Raw genomic sequence first — 19,777 nt, forward strand, 5'->3', positions numbered from 1 at the left:
TTGAATGCACAGGTCTTGCAAATTACCTCCTCAGCCTTCCAGAGACGCGTCCGTTGTGATGATAAAATCTGGTAGTTGAGTCTGGAAAGTTAAACCCTGAGAGAATGACTGGTTTGAGACCACCACTTGAGGGTTTGCATGATCCTGATCAAATCTTCAAAGGACCCTTGAGGCTGTGTTAATTGAAGCTAGAGTTCCTCTTGTAATCGTCTCATCTTTAGTCTTGCTAGATGAACCAGGTTGATTGAAGAGGAAATCATTCCCAAAAGCGACTTGAATGTCCTTACAGAAACAAACTTTCTTTTTGAGATTATGAGTGCCAGGTTAGAAAGTTTTTGTTGCCTTGCTTTAGAGAGACAAGCCTTGTTTCTGTCCATGTCGAGTTTCGCACCCAGAAAGACCATCTTGTGTGTTGGAATAGTGGATGATTTCTGGTGATTTACAGTCAGACCTAGACTGTGAAATAATGCTAGGCAGGCGCTGGTGGCATTGGATGCCGGCTGGGAAGTTGGAGCCTTTGTCAGCCAGTCGTCTAAGTACAGGAAAATTTGAAAACTCTTACTGCGGAGAGTGGACGCTATGGGTGCAAGACACTTCATGACAATTCTTGGTGCTGACTTCAACACAAAAGGGAGAACCTTGAATTGATAATGGGTACTGGTTACAGTGAAGTGAAGGTATTGGCGATGCCTGTAATGTATGGGGATATAGAAATAGGCATCTTGGAGATCCAGCGATGTCTTGTAATCTCCACAGTTGAGAAGATGGGGGATATAAGACAAGGTTATCATACCGATGGATTGTTTGCACAGGAATTTGTTTAACTGTCTGAGATCTAGTATCGGTCTCTATTCTCCTGACTTCTTTCTTATTAGGAAGAACCAAAAGTAAAAGCCTAGACCTCTCTGAAGAATGTGAACCGCTTCTATCAGTCCTTGGAGAGCATTTGAAACACTTTTTGCTATAGTAAGTGAAGATGAAGTGAATGCGTTCTCACTGGAGGATGGTTCGGTGGTTTCTGCATAAATTCTAACGTATGACCTTGAGTCACTATATCCAACACCCTTTTGTCTGATGTTATCCGCTCCCAATTCTGATGATAATTTGAGATATTTGCACCCACTTGAATGATGTGTGGTGAGCAAAGAACTGTAGCCGGCACCCGATGGAGATCACTGTTTACGGCTTGCTTCCAGAGTCTGGGGGACTGCTTCCTTCCGCCGCCTTGTTTGTTGTAAGCTGCTGTAGAAAGCTGTCAGAAAGAAGGGTGATAGGTTGGCCTGTATTAGGACTGTTGATATTGTCCATGGTAGGTACCCTTAAAAGAAGAGAAACCTCTACCTCTGACTCTCCGAAAGGGCTGACTCTTGTACAGTACAGTACCCAAAGAGCAAGCAGTCTCTGTGTCCATCTTAAAGGCTAGCAATGCGTCGTCTATGTGTTTGCCAAAAAGGGTTTCACCATCATACGCCCTAACTAGAATTTTGGATTGAACCTCATGTCTGAATGAGGTTACCTTTAACCAACCATGGCGGCGCAAAACTGAAGCTTCTGCTAACTGGCGAAAGCCTGTGGAGACCATGTACAGTGCGCAATCGATCACTTCTGCAGACGTTCGCTCACCCTCCTGTAGTATTTTGCGTGCCTCACTCTGCTTGTCTTCAGGGATTAGGTCGATGAAGGCACTCATGTCAGACCACATCTGACTGTCATAGCGACCTATTTAGCCAGGGTGTTTACATCCCAAACAGTAATGGCTGACATCAATGAGAATCTCTTGTCTGGTGGATTGAAATGGGAACAGACGGATTTTTAGAGCTCATTTGAGCAGCTTGATATACAACAGAGTCTGGTTTTCGGTGCCCTGTCAAACAGGCTGGAGAGTCGTCCGTAGCCTTATATTTTTTGTCCAGTTTAGGTGGCACTAGTGGTACTGTGGGCTGGGTTTTTCATAATCTTTAAACCTTTGGTCCAGATGAAATCTATGATGGGGATTGCACTCACAGATTTTCTTGCCTGCTCTTTAAAATCATGTAGAAAACATTCAGAATAAGAGACAGATGTTGGCAAGTGGAAGCACGTGGTGGCCCTGTCCATTAGATTATGAAATCCTCCTACATCCTCCAGAATCAGATGGATGAGGAAGTGGTGGAGGTGGTGGTGGGGATGGTGATAGCATAGGGGCCAAATAATCATCCCACTCATCACAAGGGTGTTGAGGAGTGGTAATCTCTCCTTCTCTCTCATCCTATGAAGAGGTGATGTCTTCTTTGGGTGCAGCAGCTATTGTAGAAGTAGGTGTTACCCTCGGCATTGCTGGAGGTGGAGGCATGGCCCTTGGAGTAGCCGGAGAGGAAGGTAGGATCTGTTGTGACTGCTGTGGCTGCTCTGTAGCTGGAACAGGAAATCTCTTTTTGTAATCCTGAAGCATGAACTGCAAGTCCTGAATTAAGAGCAGTCATTTGTACTATATCCCACGGTTGTTGATGGTGCATTGGCTCGTATTAATGCCTATGATGCGTGTGATAAGACTCACATTCCTAATGTTTGTACTCATCATCATCATCCTGGTACTTGACGTGTAATTGTGATGGACTATCTGCATCTCCGAATGGACCTTCATCTTCAGACTCCTCCTTGTCCAGCAAATGACTAGGTAATAATGTAGTTACCTTACTAGGGGATGTATCTTTAGGATGCAAGGTAGGCACATTGCTTGAAGGCATTGTTATTGCCATCGTAGACGGTGATATTATTGATGACGGAGTGGTCGTCAGAGGCGTTACTGAAAGTGGTCCGTCAACGGAGTTACCATTGACGGTGCTTTCGTAGACGGTGTCTTCATCATCGTATCGGTCGATGAGGTTCTCGTCCCTGAGGGTTTTTCTCTGATGTAGTCTTCGTCCACGGTGCAGGAGATCTCAACAGTTCCGTCGATGGAAGTCTTTTCTTCTTAAGCATACTCAAATCTATGGTCTCACTCACCCCCACCAACCATATTGGAGTTTTTACAGCTGACATCGAGGATGTCATTTTCGATGAAGGTCTTGTCGACGAGACAGTGGCGAGGTTGGCTATGGTAGTCGTGGTCACTACTATCGTTGGCGGTAATGCCATCGTCAACTTCAATATAAATTGAACCTTTTTGGATGTCGACGGTTCTGAAGAAGGAGAACGTTGGTGGGTTTCCTTCTTTTGATGTGGAGAGGATGGCTGAGAGGAGGCAGACCCTGTAAAGGTTTTTGAAGGGTCTTTGTGGTGATCTATACGTTTTTTTGAGGTTTTGGGTCTATGTCAGTCTCCTCACCTGAATAACAGAACAGGATTTAGCCTGTAGCCAAATTAAAAGTCTTCCTTCTCTGTCCCTCAAAGTTTTAGCAGAGAAGGTGCAACATAATCTGATGCTTGGGATGTAGGTAGTACAAACAATCTTTATGTGGATCATGCACATGGAGCCTTTTCTTTCCACAAGTTTTACAAGGGCGAAAAAGGCCTTTTTTTTTTTAGAAATATCCGACATTTTCTGAGACAGAAATTTGTTCTGACAGTAAGAAAAATGAGCAGAGCTCAGTGAGACTCCCTTCACACAACGTGCGGTAGAAAATCTGAGGGAAGGAGCCTCTCTTAGGAGTGTTGTAGAGGGTGCTGGCGCCTGATTGGTCATAGGTCAAATTTTTTTTTTTTTCAAAACAACATGGATAGGCTATATGTTTAAGTTTACTAGCATTATAGCCTATGGTTTTTTGCCACTTACTGCTTTTCTAAGATACCGTGGGACTCCCACTTCGACGACAGGGATGATTCAAGCATGTGAATCTATGAAAGATCATATACTGGATAATTATAGAGATTCTTTCAAATCAACTAGAGAGCTTCTCACAATTACATCTTCTCAAACTTTACAAAGACTTGTAGCAGCACTCCTAAGACTTCCCAGCCTCTCTCACCATCTATAAGTGGGCTATCCCCAGCTTCAAGTTCTTGATCGCCTTCACAACTGCTTGAACTGTCTACAATTGTTATAGTACTTCTGCCTTTATGTAAAACCTCTTTTTATTGTTAGAATTGGTTATGAAACTAGCTTGACCAGGATGCAGCCTTGGTTGTGCTGAGCTTTAGGTGGGTGCTAGATATCAAGGTCTGGATAAGATGCAGACATTTTTTTAGGCGTTGGACATCTGAAGAAGAATATAATCTTCAAGGAGACTTGTGTATAGTCTCAATATTGGTGAATCCCGATTCTGTTATCTGTCAATAGTGCCCCAAGGAGCTCCACGTAATAGCCAACGATAGACAGTATCAAGCCCTGGTTGACTCCAAAAGTGATAGGGATCTTTTAGGTTCTGGAGGTGTCAATGAGAACAAGCTGGTGTTGTTTACAATAACAGTTATATGTGATAGGAGGTTTTACAGTAGAATATACAAAACCCTCCGACTACTTTTGCTGTTCACATTAAAGCTCAATACATCAGATATAGAATTTAAAATGAAAAGTGCCATGTTATTACAATTAATAAAAAAAAAACTTTTAAATCTCACCTTTGGAAAACCCCAACTTTTGTGTCACAGTCCTTGCAATTTTAGATGTGGTTGCATCACTGTAAAGGTAAACTTCATCCACACTGTGCCAGTCCACATGGCTGCGGCTCAACTTCAAACTATGGACAGCTGCAGTAAAAAGGAAGGGACTTTAAACAATATCCTTGCTAAAAATCCAAATTTCTATCTAAAACAAAATGTGCATCATAATACAAAAAGAGGATGTTAAAATTTATTTTGAGATTATGTAAATCAGGAGAAGTAAGAACAAATTTACCTTTAGTACTGGATTATTCCGATAGATTACACAACAAATAAACAAAATAATGACATGGAAATAACAGTTATAACTGGGTCCCAGTATGTATTTACTTGAATAATGCGTTCACCCTCTGTCCCCTCAATCTACTGAATTATGGCGCTTTCAAGCTTTAATTGTAGAAATTTACTTAAACTGCCTTTCTGTAAAAAATGCTGGCACTGGGCCTGCAATTTGCCTGATACGTCTTTTTAATTATATTCAGCAAAACAGTTGCCACCCTGGCTCCCTTCTGCTGCAGGGAGAGGGTACCTGCCAGAAAGAAATCTAGATATGCTGTTTGCTAGGGCTCCCGCATGTGGGTGTGAAGACTAGACCTGGAAGGGTGGGGAGGAAAACCCCCTCCAGAAGGTTTAGGTAGGAGTGAGCGGACAAGGGAACAAAAAGATCCACTAACTTCCAGATAAGGAAATATGTTACTTTAGAGACTACAGCATGTTAAATTACTTTGTATAATTCCAAATCACGCTCTTTTCAGCTTTCTTCACTTAATGTTTGTTCTATCCAGCAAAATGTGTTATTAGTTCACTGTTCATCATTTAACAGAACGTTGCCATTCTCTAACTAGATCTTAACCATCTTGGATCTCAACAATGATAGCAAGGTTAAAGCCCAAAAAGACTCCCTTGAACTCTGTTTTATACGCAGTGATATGGGCTTGCGGTAAAGTGCCTACATATGGATCCCCAGATTCCGCTCCATAGAGTCCATCATTACCACAATCCATACACTTGGCAAAAGTAAGAGTCAGCGTGGTAATTGTGAGCATCAGTACATCACCTCAAGAATGCAAAGAGAAGAATGGAGACACCGGGAAAGGTAAACTGCTGATCATAATGCCCCATCACTTGAAGAAGATGTGGGATGAGAAATACCTGCAGTGTGGAATTAGGAATCAGCATTATGACTTGAGGTTTCAAAATTCAAAACCACAAGGCAATCAATGTGTTGCACTTAGCTTTTTAGTATGACACAACACTCCATTTTGGAGACACAAGTTAGATCTAGGATGGCTCGCTATGAACTGTAGCCTCTTAGATGGACTGAGGTCACAGAGATATAGAACAGAGTGGAGGACACTTATGCTTTAGTCACCAGAAAAAAACAAAATAAGAAAAAGATTTTTAAAAAAAACAAATCGGTTTAGAAGCACTGTCCCTTTCAATAGAAAACACATGTTTTATGGCTCAGAGTAGGAAGAACTTCTAAATCTTCATCAGAAGATTTGAATGTGTTCGCCGAGGTCTAGGAGGTTTGGTCAACTGTAGTGGAGGAAATCATTGAGCACAGTCCCTGGAGACTATCAAGAGAACTCAGAGGTTCGGTATGATCCCAGACCAATGATAATCAGTTTTGGCCACAGGCACATGCTCTCCCATCCTCCCCTTCCCATGGCCAGAGTGTCACGCATCACATGAGGCAAAACAATCAGAGGATGATGGGTCACAATCGAGTCTACTGGAACGCCTGGCTTTGGGAGAAGACAGTGTGGCATGTATGACTTATCCTGTACTGAAACAGAAAATTGAGGTAAATGTTTGATGCACAAACAGACCCTCACCTTGGAAAATTAGAAAGCCTTTGCTCATTAAAAAGAAGTTTGATACCCAGGTGGTTTAGTGTGAAAGCAACACACTGATTTAGATGCAAAAGTCCCAACTTATTGCTTTGTATGCAACTATCCCAGTCTTGTATTCCTGGGCCATCTTATTCACTGAAGTTTGAAGATTCTTCACACTGAAAGGCAGACTGATAACCAGACCAACAAAACAAGCCAGATGTTCAAACTGTATGATTTGCAATATGCACTGCATTTATGAGAAATTACAAATTGTAGCTTTGTAATCAATATTACCCTCTCCCACCCATTTACATCTCCACTGCATCTAACCAAACCCAGCTAGTAATATGTGATATTTTTAAACTGTAATTGTAACTGTTAGCATTTTTTTATGAAAAAATAAAGACATTAGAAACGTCCTCGTCATCTGATAATTGCCTCTTCTACATTTTTAAAGGTATGCACAGCATTTCAAGTAGAAATTCTTAAAGGATAATTAATAATTATGGATTTTCTGCTTCAAGCCCAAAGTGTTTAATCATATTGTCTCCAAACGGAGATACCATCATTCATGTATTTGAAAAGAAGGCAGTGTGGTTGCAGGAAAACAACAGTTTTTGCTCAGCTGCCACTTTACTAAGGTTAAGTAGGACATTGTGCAGTTTGCAGGCATATTTGAGGATAAGAGTAAAATAGTACCTAAAACAGATGCTACAGTCATTTGCAACACCCAGCTAACAAAATAGCACTGGCTTGAATAACCTAGTCTTTTATTCTGTATCCATTTAGTATAATAATAACACGTGACATTAAATGGAGTTGGAAAGAAATAACACACTAGGTAGTACCAACTGAATTGATCATGTTTAAACAAGAGTGACCAACTTATATTTGACTCCTATTGGGAATAAGTGTTGTTGGCATTAGGGGAATTCTTCACAACACTCAGTGTTCACAAATTCAAACAAAATGAGCCTTAGATACCACATATCTTGTCGTAATTTGTCACCAATACCTGTGTAATGCCCCTACTTGCCACCACTAGACAAAACGCTGCAAAGTTATATCTTTATTATTTATTTTTGGGCCTTAGGTCAAGACACACAATACAATACAACATTGTACAAATAGTAAAAATGCTCACAACAAACTGATTCTTGTTCACAGGCTCATTCCACTATGAAGAATAAGTCTCACGTACCTGAATCACATTTGTGGAAAGAGTCCATAAGGATAGGGTAAATCATATAGCTCATTTTACGTATAAAATATGCCTGTGCAAAATTTCCCTTCTGGGAGCTTGAAACTTGCAATGCCATTACTTTCAACTGTATATCTAAGTACCCGCTACCATTCTGAATTAAGGGATTTTTCAGCTTTCTCTATTATCTAACTAGGAGCTGTGTAATATTATTTCATTATAGGGTTACTTCATATATCGCTGTTGTTATTATGAATTGAACCCTTATAACTATCATTAAATATCATTGCGAGAGTGTTACTGGTCCCAGGGAACAATCTAGCACAGGATTCCAACTTGGACGGATTGCCTTTGATATTTTACTACAGAATACAAATTACCCTCAAGGGACCTTACATTTTCTCTTATCATTTGAAACATGTGGAAGGGGTCGCTGTTGTACAGGCCTCCTATCAACATAGAACCCTCTCTCTCGAACAATCTGATCTTTCTCCTCCCCTTCCCATATCAGCAAACTGTGGTAGTCCCCATGCAGTACCACTGGATAAAACTGTTTTTCGAGAACTGTTTGCAACCTTTCCCTAGATACAACAGCATGTTGTGGCCTGTGTTTGTTTTGTCATGAAAAGATATCACAGTTCAAAAGATCCATGCATGACTCCACACACTGCTCAGCGTTCATCTTACAAAATTCAGATCTGTTTTACAAGATTGGTGTGGTGTAGAGTAAAATAACGATATGCCATACCCTGAATTCCACACTCTCCAAAGGTCGACCTGATCGGTGTGTAGTCAATTTTCTCAATTATTCCATTCACTTCGTAGCAGCTGGTCTCAGAAATGAAGTCGGTAGACCTAGGATGATACTTTTGGGGGAAAAACCTGCTGCTGGAGCACATAGTCAGTGAACACAGTCCCTTCCGATCTAATGAATCCTCTAAACAGCATGTCTTGGCCTTCTGAGTCAAGCTGTGTATATGGTATATTGTACTTGCATCACTCACAATACAGATTGAAACTGCCCTCAAGTACCCAGAGTAGGGGACAAAATCCAGCAAGAATTTCGTGGCCCAGAACCTGATGGCTCAATTAATCAATGAGGCACAAGGGTCTCTAAAGCTTCTACAATGTCCTGCAGCATCAGGGAGTTTCATATAAAGATAGGGTTATCCAAGATTAAACATTTAAGTCAGAACTAATACCCAAAAGTATAAAAAAAATTACATTTCCATACAAAAAAGCCTTGGTAATGGAAGGATGAACTATACACTAAAAGTGCAGATTCATACTTGCCAATTAGAATTTGAAAGAACAAAAACTAATTTCAGCTAGGGCCTCAACAAACCACAGAAAATGTAGTGCCATTCAAAGAACATCAGAGCTGAAATAGGCCTCTGCAGCTGCTCATGGTTAGCCAAGGAATCCCACCCAAGATACAGGGAAAACATTGTTAGATGCATGGGCCTTTCAAGGTAACAGCCAGTTTATTATGATACACTACCAATTGGCTTACCCAATTCTGCTAATCGTCAGCCATGAGAGGCATTGTCACTATGCTTTTCCCCTTCATTATGTATTCCCTCCCACTCTGCATGTGTTTTTAATCTTGACCGGCTCCTCGCTCGCCTAATAAAATGTCGTTCCTCAAGGAGGTGTCCGATCCAATTTTAGTATTTTTCTCTCCAACTGTTTTTCCTTTTTTCTGTAACCTATGGCTTTCTGCCCTTTGGTACTGATATCTTTATAACTTCTTTGGCAAAGAGGCCCTTTTCAGGGTCCCGTCAAACATTACAGTGCCGGTCTGACGTGGAGCAAGCCCAATGATGAAACATGAGGGCCCTTGCTTCTGAACTTCCATGTACCTGTGAGACCGGACGTCTCCTGTTTTTCTTTGTTTATTGTTGCTTGGTTTGGAACAGTCTGCCTATTTTTTGCCATGTAATGAATCAGGAGAACGTGCACTGGACCAGTAAATCTCCCTGTCCCCTTCTTTTTTTGATCTACCTTTTAATTACACAGCCCTCTGGGCTATCTACAGCCTACCTTAGGGTGACGTATGTAATTAAAGGATAGTTTAATGCGTGGCAATGAAGTTTAAATGCCAGGTCAACATGGCAGTTTAACACTGAATTCAGGCTGCAATGGCCAGTCTGGGACATGTTTTAGGGTGCTACTTAACTGGGTGTGTATGGTATACCACTCTACGAGGGACTTATACGTAAATTAAATATGCCAATTATGTATTTGCCATATTAAATCATATTTATGGGAGTGAGCACAAGCACTTTAGCACTGATTAGCAGCGGTAAGATGCAGAGTCCTAAGGACAACAAACACTAACAAACACTAATTCTGCAAAAGGTGGTAGGCAAAAGACCAAATGTTTGGGGGTGACCCTGCAGAAAGGGACAGGTCCAACAGTACCCTTTTTTCATTGACCTTCATTACAATATATACCATTTCACTTATGGTCTGGAAGCATTTTGTATGGTGAAACTGTGTGATGCTGCAGATTTCACCCAGGTATGCAGTGAGCACACAGTTCTTCAGTAAGCACTACACTAGGAATGCCCATTTACATTATAAGCCTACTCAAGTACATCACCAATCTCTGTACATGTGTGTGTTGAGCTAGACGGAAATCTCACAAACTCTACAAACATGTTGTGTGTAACCAGCCCAGAGCCTCTTACCCAAGCTGTGATGCAGCAACCTTATGTTAAAAGGTAGACACTGAGGTGAGTGTGCTCAATCCATTTCTAATGAGTTTACTGTGAATGAGACTCGGTTGGCGAAACTCACTGACAGTTAAAGTCCAAAAAACGTCAGTTGAATACTTATCAGATGGATGATGCAGATTAATCTAAATATAGTTTAAAAAAAATCTCAACTCACTTTGTTGTGAGGTTATTTTAGAATTTTACACAAACATTTTATTTAGCTATGTTCCTGAGGTTTGTGCACTTTACCCAGTTACAATTCACTTTCAGTCCTTTTATTATTTTAGAATTTATTAATTTTAATGGAGTTGCTCTTTATTTATTTTATCAATAGTCCTTCCTTAGAGAAACTGTCATTCATTTCTTTGCACAACATGTTCATCTAGTGCTCAACCCAAGGCTGCCCATGATGATTACTGGGTATTGCTGATCCAAAGGAAACGCTGTCTACCTTACACAGAATATATGTATTTTCAAGTCAAGACAAGTTCTTAGAATAAACATCACACTGCCTATAACATGTTAGAGGGGATGTTCCAGCCAGTTTACCATCCTGTGATGCAAGTCGTCGCAGTTTCTGCCAAAACATTTTGGTTCTTCTTCATCTACGTGGGAGGACTCCCAGCAGACTAACAGACCTCTTCTAACCTCAGCGCACGTATGGGGATTGGGTTTTCTCCCCAGGACCACTTAATAAGGGCTACTTACTGTCTCACACATGAACTCAGTAGTGTACGTAGGAATACCAGGCACACTAACATGACAGCATTATGGGACTTTTCTTGTGTTTCACTCTTGTGATTACCGCTGTCATGACATTGTGTTTCATTATCCTTATAATCGCCATATATGCCCTCCTACTTAGAACACAGTTGCTTCAATAAAACCTATTGAACCAAAACCCTGCTTCTGTTCCATTATTGCTTGTATAAGACTCGTATGTCTGAGAGAAAGGGATGGGGTCCACTCCACCACGACTCCCCTGAGAAGCCTGAGTGTCATGCAATAAGCTGCTACAAATCACGTTTACACCCTGGTACTTGTGAGGTGCTGCTAGCTAGCCAGAAGGAGTTATGCCGACAGCTGTCACACGGCATGGGATTAGACTCATTTCCCCACACTCAGTGGTGCTGCTGCCCAAAATCCAGCAGTCATTACCAGAGTGAAACAACTTAATGAGATACTGTGAGCTAGAATATGTATTTGTTGCAGCCTGCCCAATTTATTTTCTAGTTTAAAAGAAGGGTGTCTGATTTTTATTAAGGTACAACCAATTTAGCAGGACCAAGTAATTTCAAAGTATGACCAGGGTATTAGGACCCCACCCTCTAAGTTTACCACGTGACCCCATGTCACTGGGTTCCATACCTTATTGAATGCCTGAAAATCGTAAAAGCAATTACCATTAAATCTCACATTATTCAGACCAAATAAAAAAAAAAATGAATGTTATCTTAATAGTGAGCATGACTAATTTAAAAAACGTGTGATAAGATGTGCAATCCCCTCAAAGACTCTCTTTACATCTTTTCTTTGCAGAAAGAATTTGCTTGAATCGGGCTTCATTTCCTCCTGTTGATCTTTAGTTGTGCTTATGCTCTGCCCCAATAAAACACTTCCTGAGAATCACAACTTCGACTCAATTCTCAACTTAATTAAAATGTCTTTGGAAAAACTTGTAATCCCAAAACACAATGAATGTATGTATATACACTTCGACAACACCAACTTAGCAATGCAGAGCAGGGCTAGCCTGAGGTTAGTTAGATCTGCTGTACAATTTATAGGTAGGAGGCAGTTGCCTAGTTGCATGAGAAGGCGGAGTTCTGTGAAGAGAAAACTCCTCAGCTGTATCTAAATTGCTGGTTGGTAGCAGCAGATCAGATGAGATGCTTTTACATATCCTGGATGCACAGATGGAGAAGGCTTTCAATACCTTTCTCTTTTTTCCTGACTTTCTTCATTTCCAGCCTGTTAATGTCTTGGATCCTCGTAAGGCCAGTCCAAGATAGATATTTTCTTGGCTAGGTATGCATAGGTCATTGAGGGCCTTGTAGATGATACTATTCTTGAAGATGATGGAGGGGAAGCAATAGATATCAGTTCAGTCTCTAAATAAAAAGTTGGAACTTTTTAGGTCCAAGATCAAACTGGCTGCAGTGTGCTTTTCGTGGGTGTCAATAGGGAGAATGGGAGGCTATTAAGTAGTATACGGCCACCATTGAGTTGAGAAAGAACTAATACATGTACCTTTACTCTGAAGGCAGGTTTAGTAGGAAGGATTTCATAATTAAAGGCAGGTGTTGAGAATGAATCAAAGTGATGTCACACAAGTCATCAAGCTGGAGTGTGAAGCCATGGAGATTCATGTTTGATAGCCAGGCTAAGACAACAGGGGGTGTGGGGCTCTTGGTGAGCAGGAGAAAGTCTCTCTTAATCTGGTTGAGTTGTCTGTCGGTACTTGACATTCATTTGAAAGAGGATTTCAGTTGTTGAATGTCGTCAACTGAGGATATTCAGAGGTGGAGTTGTGTGTTTCTGGTGTACTGATGCAATTTAACTTTTTGGCAAGGAGCCAAGGGGTTCCAGAAAGACAATGTGGTGAAGAAGATGGATTTCAGGGGTGATCTCAAGAGTACTCTAGTGTAGATGGGGAGATTCTGTTATCTTGAGCTGCCCACCATCCATCTAGAGACAGTAGCTGATAAGGCAAGAGATAAACAACTGCAGAAAAGTATCTGCCAAACACATGCATGATTACTTGTATGTTGATAAGTGCTTGGTGTTTAACTTTGTCAACTGCTTTCTTGAGTTTGTGCAGGATAAGGAGGTGGGCATTTTTTTTTACCAAAAAGGAGAAGTGCATAGTCAACTACTTATAGCATAACTATCCTTTCTGAAGTGTGGTCTGAGGCCAGATTAGAAGACCTGTAGGAATTTGTGATTATCTCATGCCTTCTTTGGCTGGAACATATTTCTTTATGGTTTTTCCAATGAAAGCAATGTGGGTGATGTGTTTGTAGTTGTGAAAGTGGATTTGGTACAATGGGCTGTAGGTTAAAATATCAAATACAAAAAATATCACCCACCTTGTAAAAATACACACTGCAAGTTATTGTGTACAATGTTGTCAAGATAAGCATACACAGGAAGTGTAGATTTAGTACTCTAACTCTACATCTTATTATTCCTCATGACAATAAGCAAAGTGACAGCTTGCAGTTGTTATTGCTGCAGATCAAGATTTAAAGGTTGATGTTGTGGTACCACACCAACCAGTGTAGATTTTCAGAGCAAGGATGGATATATTTAACTTTGAAGATGTTTCGGATGATTCCTTGGTTGGTGTAAGGACTAACTATAATGGGGTGGGGGGGCATTTCGAGTGTGAGAGCATTGCCATCAGTACATTTCTAAGCTAAAGGACGGTAGAACACAGTCTTCATAAAAGTGAAGATGGTATGTTTGAGCACCTTCAGAACGTCTTTCAGATAAGCATGTGAGAGAAAATTGAAGGCAATCCATGTGGGGGTAGAGCAAAGGGCAACTGTAGGTAAGACAAAGTCAGTTTAATGCTGTCTGTGTGGGACCTGATCTTGTTAAGATGCTTGGAGAAGACTGGCCATGTTACACTTATTGATTGAGTAGGTTCTGGGGTCAGTCTTGGAGTGGGATGACACAATGCTTAACAGATGTTAAGTGGCCTTCTTTCTGTTGAGCTATTCATTGATGGTACCATTATACAAGTCAACATTGGAAGCGGTGAAGAGGGATCTGTTGGCTAATCAAAGTGCTTTAATTTGGGTGATGTCGGTGAGGGTATCGGTCTCCAAAGTGTACCAAAGCAAAGCAGGGTTTTTAAGGGCGGTATTTTTTGCTGTGCACGGAGGTCCACATCCTGGCGGATGTTAGAAAGGCTGCAGGGTTCTTTTTCAAATGTGCCCACAGGGATGCCTTTGAATTAACAGTTTAGATTTGATTTGATTTTTCTGGTTGTCCAGCATGCCAACCAAATTATTTTACAAATCTCATTCTTGATAATTTAGCAAAACAAAGGTGGGAAAAAGCCAGCCTCTGTATCCTTAACCCTTTAGCTGCTAGGCATTTTACTCCCCCACCAGTGCAGAGCCTTTTTTGGCTATTTAAGGTAGTTCTTGCTTAGGCCTCCATATCTTTTGTGCACATAAGCTACCCATGCCAAATTTGTGCCCCTTTTTTCAACATCATGAGGACTCTAAAGGTGCCCAGGGTTTGTGGATTTTTTGAAAAAATAGGGAAAAATGCTCCAGATAAAAGTGTCTACTTTTTCCCCTTAAAATGGCCTGCACAAAAGGCAAAAGGTTTGCTGCACTAAAGTCACCATCTTCCCAGCTTTCAGGAACATGCAGACCTGAATCAAAAAAACTAATTTTGTACAACAGTTTTAGCATTTTTCTAAAACGTAGCCTATATTCCCTATTTTGTGTGCTCTCTACCTACTTCCAGTTTGTGGTGGAAACCAGTGTGACACCTTGGTGAACCAGAAAAGTTATAAACTTCTGAAAAGTAGAAAATTCTGAATTCAGCAAGGGGTCATATGTGCAGATCCCTCAAGGTTTTCCCAAGGAAAATAACTGTTAGAAAAAAAGAAATAATGAAAATGACTAGGAATCAACAGGCATTTGTGGCAACATTTTCATCTGTAACTTTCTGTCCAATAGCAGATTGGCAAAAGCAATATATCATTACATCCGCTAGACCATTCTGGTTGTGGGGATATATAGGGTTTGTAGGTTCTCCAAGAACCCGGGCTACCCAGAGCAAACAACTGAGCTCTAGCCTACAATGGGTTTTCATTGAGTACCAAGTATAGACCAATTCTTATAGCGAAATAGTAGGAGTGAAAAATAGGCATTAAGGAAACCTATGTATTTCTGAACTAGGCACAAGATATAGAGTTTAGGAGTAGTGGTTATTTCTGCATCTCTGAATTTGTGGGTATCCATACTAGGGTATGAAATTTTTTTTTTTATTTTTTTTTTTTTTAATCAAAATGTCATCTTTCGTAACACTGGCTTTACATTTGAAAGGCACAAATACAGCAAATTCCAATTGTAATAATAAGTGTTCTACTATTCCGTTCTCCTACAAGTCACTTGATAAAAATGGTACCTCACTTGTGTGGCCTCACTTGTGTAGACCTAGTACCCGTGACAAGAACCAGCACAAAATGCAACATGGACCCATCACATTTTTCCACTGAAAACGGACCCTTTTTACCCAATGTGGGTAGCTCTAGATTTTGGACCGTAGCTCAACGGGCACCTAGGGAAACCCAGCCAAGCTGTTCATTTTTTAAAACCAGAAACCTAGGGGAATCCAGGATGTCGTGACTTGCGGGGATTCCATTAGGTTTTTTTACCCACCATGCCCTGCAAACCTCAAACTTTGCTTGAAATCAATATTTTCCTTACAGTTCTTTGATGGAAACTTTCGGAATCTGCAGAAATCCACAAAAATCCACTCTGGCTGGTGCTACAACAGGGACAGCTCAAACTAAAGACAATGGGAGCCCTTCCGTGGAGACTTGTATTGACCTTGGGACCTCGTTAGATTCGTTCCTGCCACTGGCGCTAGGCCCAGAAACACAAGTGGGGAAGACTTTTTATCAGCACAGGTGGGGCAATGCTGGGTGGTAGGAAGTTTGTGGATTTCTAGGGCTTTCAGAAGTTTTGATCACAGAAATGTAGAGAAAACATGAGATAAAGTTGGAGGTTTGCAGGGCACTCTGGGTACGAAAATGGTGTAGGGTGAATGTGGACTCCCCTAGATGCCTACTTTACAGAAGTGCCTGGGTCTGGTAGGTTTTTCCAGGTGGTAGCCTCCACAAGCCCAAAAAGTGCGCAGTTCACCACTGTAAGTCAGACAATATTGAGAATTAGCCAAGCTCCCCTGGCCCATCCGTAAAATCAACATCCAAAAGAGTCAAATGCCCTCCCATTGAAAAGAGATGCTTTAAGTCTGCAGGGGAAGCAGAATGACTATTGCCCCCTTCAGTTGAGGTGGAGGCAAAACCATGACCATGGTGGTGGGTGTCCCCACCCTTCTATTTTTTTGTTTTATGACTAGTGGGCTGTCTGCTACTCTAAGGGACGATCGGGAGTTATTACCCCCCCAACCGCCCCTAGAGGGTCAGAAAGACACTGTCCCCATTTATTTGAGGTGGGAGCAAGACCATGCCACCACCCCTCTATTTTTGTTGTTTTATATTCAATTCCCAGCATCTAGTGTGCTGTCTGTCCCATCCACCAGGGGTGCAGAAAGACTTTGTCCCCATTTATTTGAGGTGGGAGCATGGCCATGCCACCACCCCTCTTTTTTATTAAAAAAATTAATAAAATAAAATCGTTCCTGGTGTCTAGAGGGCTACATTTTGTGTGTTTTTATATATAACTCATTGTCACTAGTGTAAGCTCAGCGTAAAGCTCACTCTACTTTCATAGAGTGCTCCACCTAAAGGCTTAGTATTAATAAACCTTAAATACAATTTTGATCATCATATACATATGGATGCTTACCTTTCCTGTAGAAAGTTGTTCCACCAACCATACTGTTTAACTGTAAAGTGGGAGCAACATGTTTATGCTACAGGGAGTTGTGACAATTTTTCTAATAGACCAAATAAGCATGAAATTCTTTTGTTCTAAACCACAAGTAACATTATGGCCTGGGTATCCGGTGATAGGAATTTCACTTCACATCCCTGGCCGAAGCTCCCTTGCTTTCTACTCGTACACATAAACCTAAACACTCATTTTTGGACTCTCTTGGAAAGTCGGGTAACAAGATATACACAAGCGCTTAATTTGGTCCTCCATAAAAAAATATAAGATACCCCTTCTGAGTTAAAAATCCTACTGTTCAAATCCAGTGCTCAAAACTTTGGACACTTTCTGCATGCAAGTCAGGCATAGCAACATTGTTAGTTTGGCAGATATCTATCTTTAAGATAGAACTGCCAACTCTGAAGCTGGAGGACTATATTCTCTTCTGAAAGTGGTCACACAGCTTAGTCAAACGTATTCCTTTTTATAGCTTTCACACCAGTGGATGCTCTATCTGGTGAATTCAAAATGGTAGCAGCCCAGACTGAATAAAGAAAAAACTTGTGAGGAAATGCAGATTTTAGCTGTTGACCGGTGCTTCATCTCCCTCATAATCTTGGAAAACATTTCATTGCGCCTTTCCGCCTAACAAGAGGTGGCAGCTAGTCCGGGCTAGACAGGCGGTTTACAATTCTGCATAACGGGTCAGGGACGCGTACTGGTGGCTGCTCGGACCATATACTGAATTTTCATTGCCTACATAGAGACGTCACCTACAGTGTACATAGTGCGCTCTTCCTCAATATATCTCTTCTGTTTGAGGGTTACTTCCTTCAGATAGATACATGAAAATAATAGGATATACTGTTGTGTAACGCACATTGCATTTGTTTACTGCGTTTATGTATCCATTGCTACACCTCTTCATTTAGTGGGGTGAGCTCACTGCCCTGACCTGCTACTTTACAAAAAGTTACATTCCAAAACATGAAGCGGTTAACACTTGAGTAAGAGGGCCGCTCCATGTTGGGTGAAAAACTCACTCCCTTGGCTGTCCTCCAATATCTCCTTTGCCTTGTTTGTGGAAAGAAGAGAATTTTTAAAATACCTAGTGCGTGGGAAATGTCTAGGCCTGACAACTAAAATGCTACTCATAAGGGATAGGGAGGTGGCAGACCACTATCTGTATGTCGCATTGCTGCAAAATGGCGGACAACACCATTGACATCAGGGAGGAGTGATCCAAACCTGCTGCCTATCCAAGTGTCACTATGTCCGGCGCTAGTCTCCCAGAACAAACAGTCTGCCTTACAGCCTACACCACACCAGCTTTCAGCATAGAACCAACGAGAAGAATGTCTTAGCCTGTAAATAAAGTTGGCCCTTCTAGTGAGTAGCTTTAACTCTGCAGCCCCATTAATCTGACAGTGCTCAAACTACAATGCCTCTGTCCGTTTACAACACTGGAATGGGTTCATGTACCCAAAAAAACATAACCTGCCTTAGCACAGTATTAACACATTTCTCTCCTCTAAAGCATTACAACCAGATATCACAATCAATGTGCAAATAAACAAAGCAATATTAATTAAGGGAATCAAAATGTTTACTCATCCTAGGCTGATGCAATGAAAGAAGGTTATGGGATTGGACCCTTTGGTTATGTGTGTTTTTGCAGTTTCAGATAGTTTTGGAATATTTACATTTTTAGGTGAGATATTAAGGCTGCTTTGTTGATCAGTTAAGAAAGTAAACCATAAGCCTTATGTTGAGTCCTAACACCGAAATGGTATTTAGCAGAAATAGGAGGCAGCTGCTTCAAAAGACCTTGTGTAAACACTTCACATGGTACCATAAGTGAAATGCGGCAAGATCCAAGTGATACTTTACGTTGACACCAATTAAAAGTATTTCTTTTCTTTTCAGAATAGTCAAATGATCACAAACACACAAAGAAATTGTCTAATGTATATTCATTTTGCTACAGAACTATGATACAACATACTTTTAAAATTAAAAAGCACAAACATTTTAGAAAATATTAGTAATAGCCTTGTTTCAAGCAGATTATTTTTAAATTGCTAAAGCGTGGAAGGTACCTAGGAGAGCGACCCAAGCTAGCATGAAATCTATTAGAAAATAATAATCCAGGATTGTCATACCTTCACAGCGTTTTCGTTTAAGACATGGGGCTTCATCACTCTCTGCACCGCCTCTCCAATTGAACAAGAATGGGAGGGAGAGGGAAGGGAAGTGGTAGATAACTGACAAAGTAAAGACAATGAACTTAACGGTACATTAGGAAAAGGGTTCTATTTTGATTAATCTCTAAAATTGGCATCTTAAAAAAACAATGTAACGATATACAATTCATAAGATCAATTCTAATTTTTAAGAATGCACAAAGATAACTGTCTTAAATGTGCCTTAATCTCCGAGATGAAATCCTTACAACGAAGCTGTTATAGAAAACTGAATAGTTCTAGATGAATAAACCATCAGATTCAACCAGCTGCATGAAACAAAAATGACAGGTGACTCAATTGCTTAAGGAATATTTGAATATATTTTTTAAGATGTTTCAAACGTGCATGCCAGTATGCAACACTGTAACTAAGTATTCAGCTTTACACTGCTCAACACCAAGCATGTTAAAAGGGCAGCATCAGAGGACACTGAATCCACATCACCAATACTCTCTCCACATTAAACACGAAATGTCAACCGCAGTGAGATGGGCCAGTAGTCACACTAATGGTTACAAGGCAGTTTCCTTGGGGGCCACCGCTTCGTACCACCGGTGCCCTTGCAATTTGGGCAGAGCTGCACTGAAACTAGACCTGCTCCGACTTT

At 40.9% G+C, this 19,777-nt stretch overlaps 1 protein-coding gene across 4 annotated transcripts in view; it reads right to left on the reverse strand.

Moving 5' to 3' along the window:
* The window catches only part of DDHD1 (DDHD domain containing 1), a 464,003-nt gene that overhangs the window by 248,739 nt on the left and 195,487 nt on the right, over positions 1 to 19,777 (reverse strand). For 2 of the 4 annotated variants that reach the window (XM_069208547.1, XM_069208548.1), the window contains exons 3-4: positions 19,087 to 19,188; positions 4,540 to 4,668 (exon numbers count right to left, since the gene is read on the reverse strand). In XM_069208547.1, coding sequence (XP_069064648.1) covers positions 4,540 to 4,668; positions 19,087 to 19,188 — 231 coding nt within the window. The remainder of the gene's footprint in view (positions 1 to 4,539; positions 4,669 to 19,086; positions 19,189 to 19,777) is intronic. The other 2 variants (XM_069208549.1, XM_069208550.1) reach the window with 1 other exon arrangement.

The sequence above is a fragment of the Pleurodeles waltl genome, chromosome 9 (assembly GCF_031143425.1).
Source record: "Pleurodeles waltl isolate 20211129_DDA chromosome 9, aPleWal1.hap1.20221129, whole genome shotgun sequence".
Lineage (NCBI taxonomy): Eukaryota > Metazoa > Chordata > Amphibia > Caudata > Salamandridae > Pleurodeles > Pleurodeles waltl.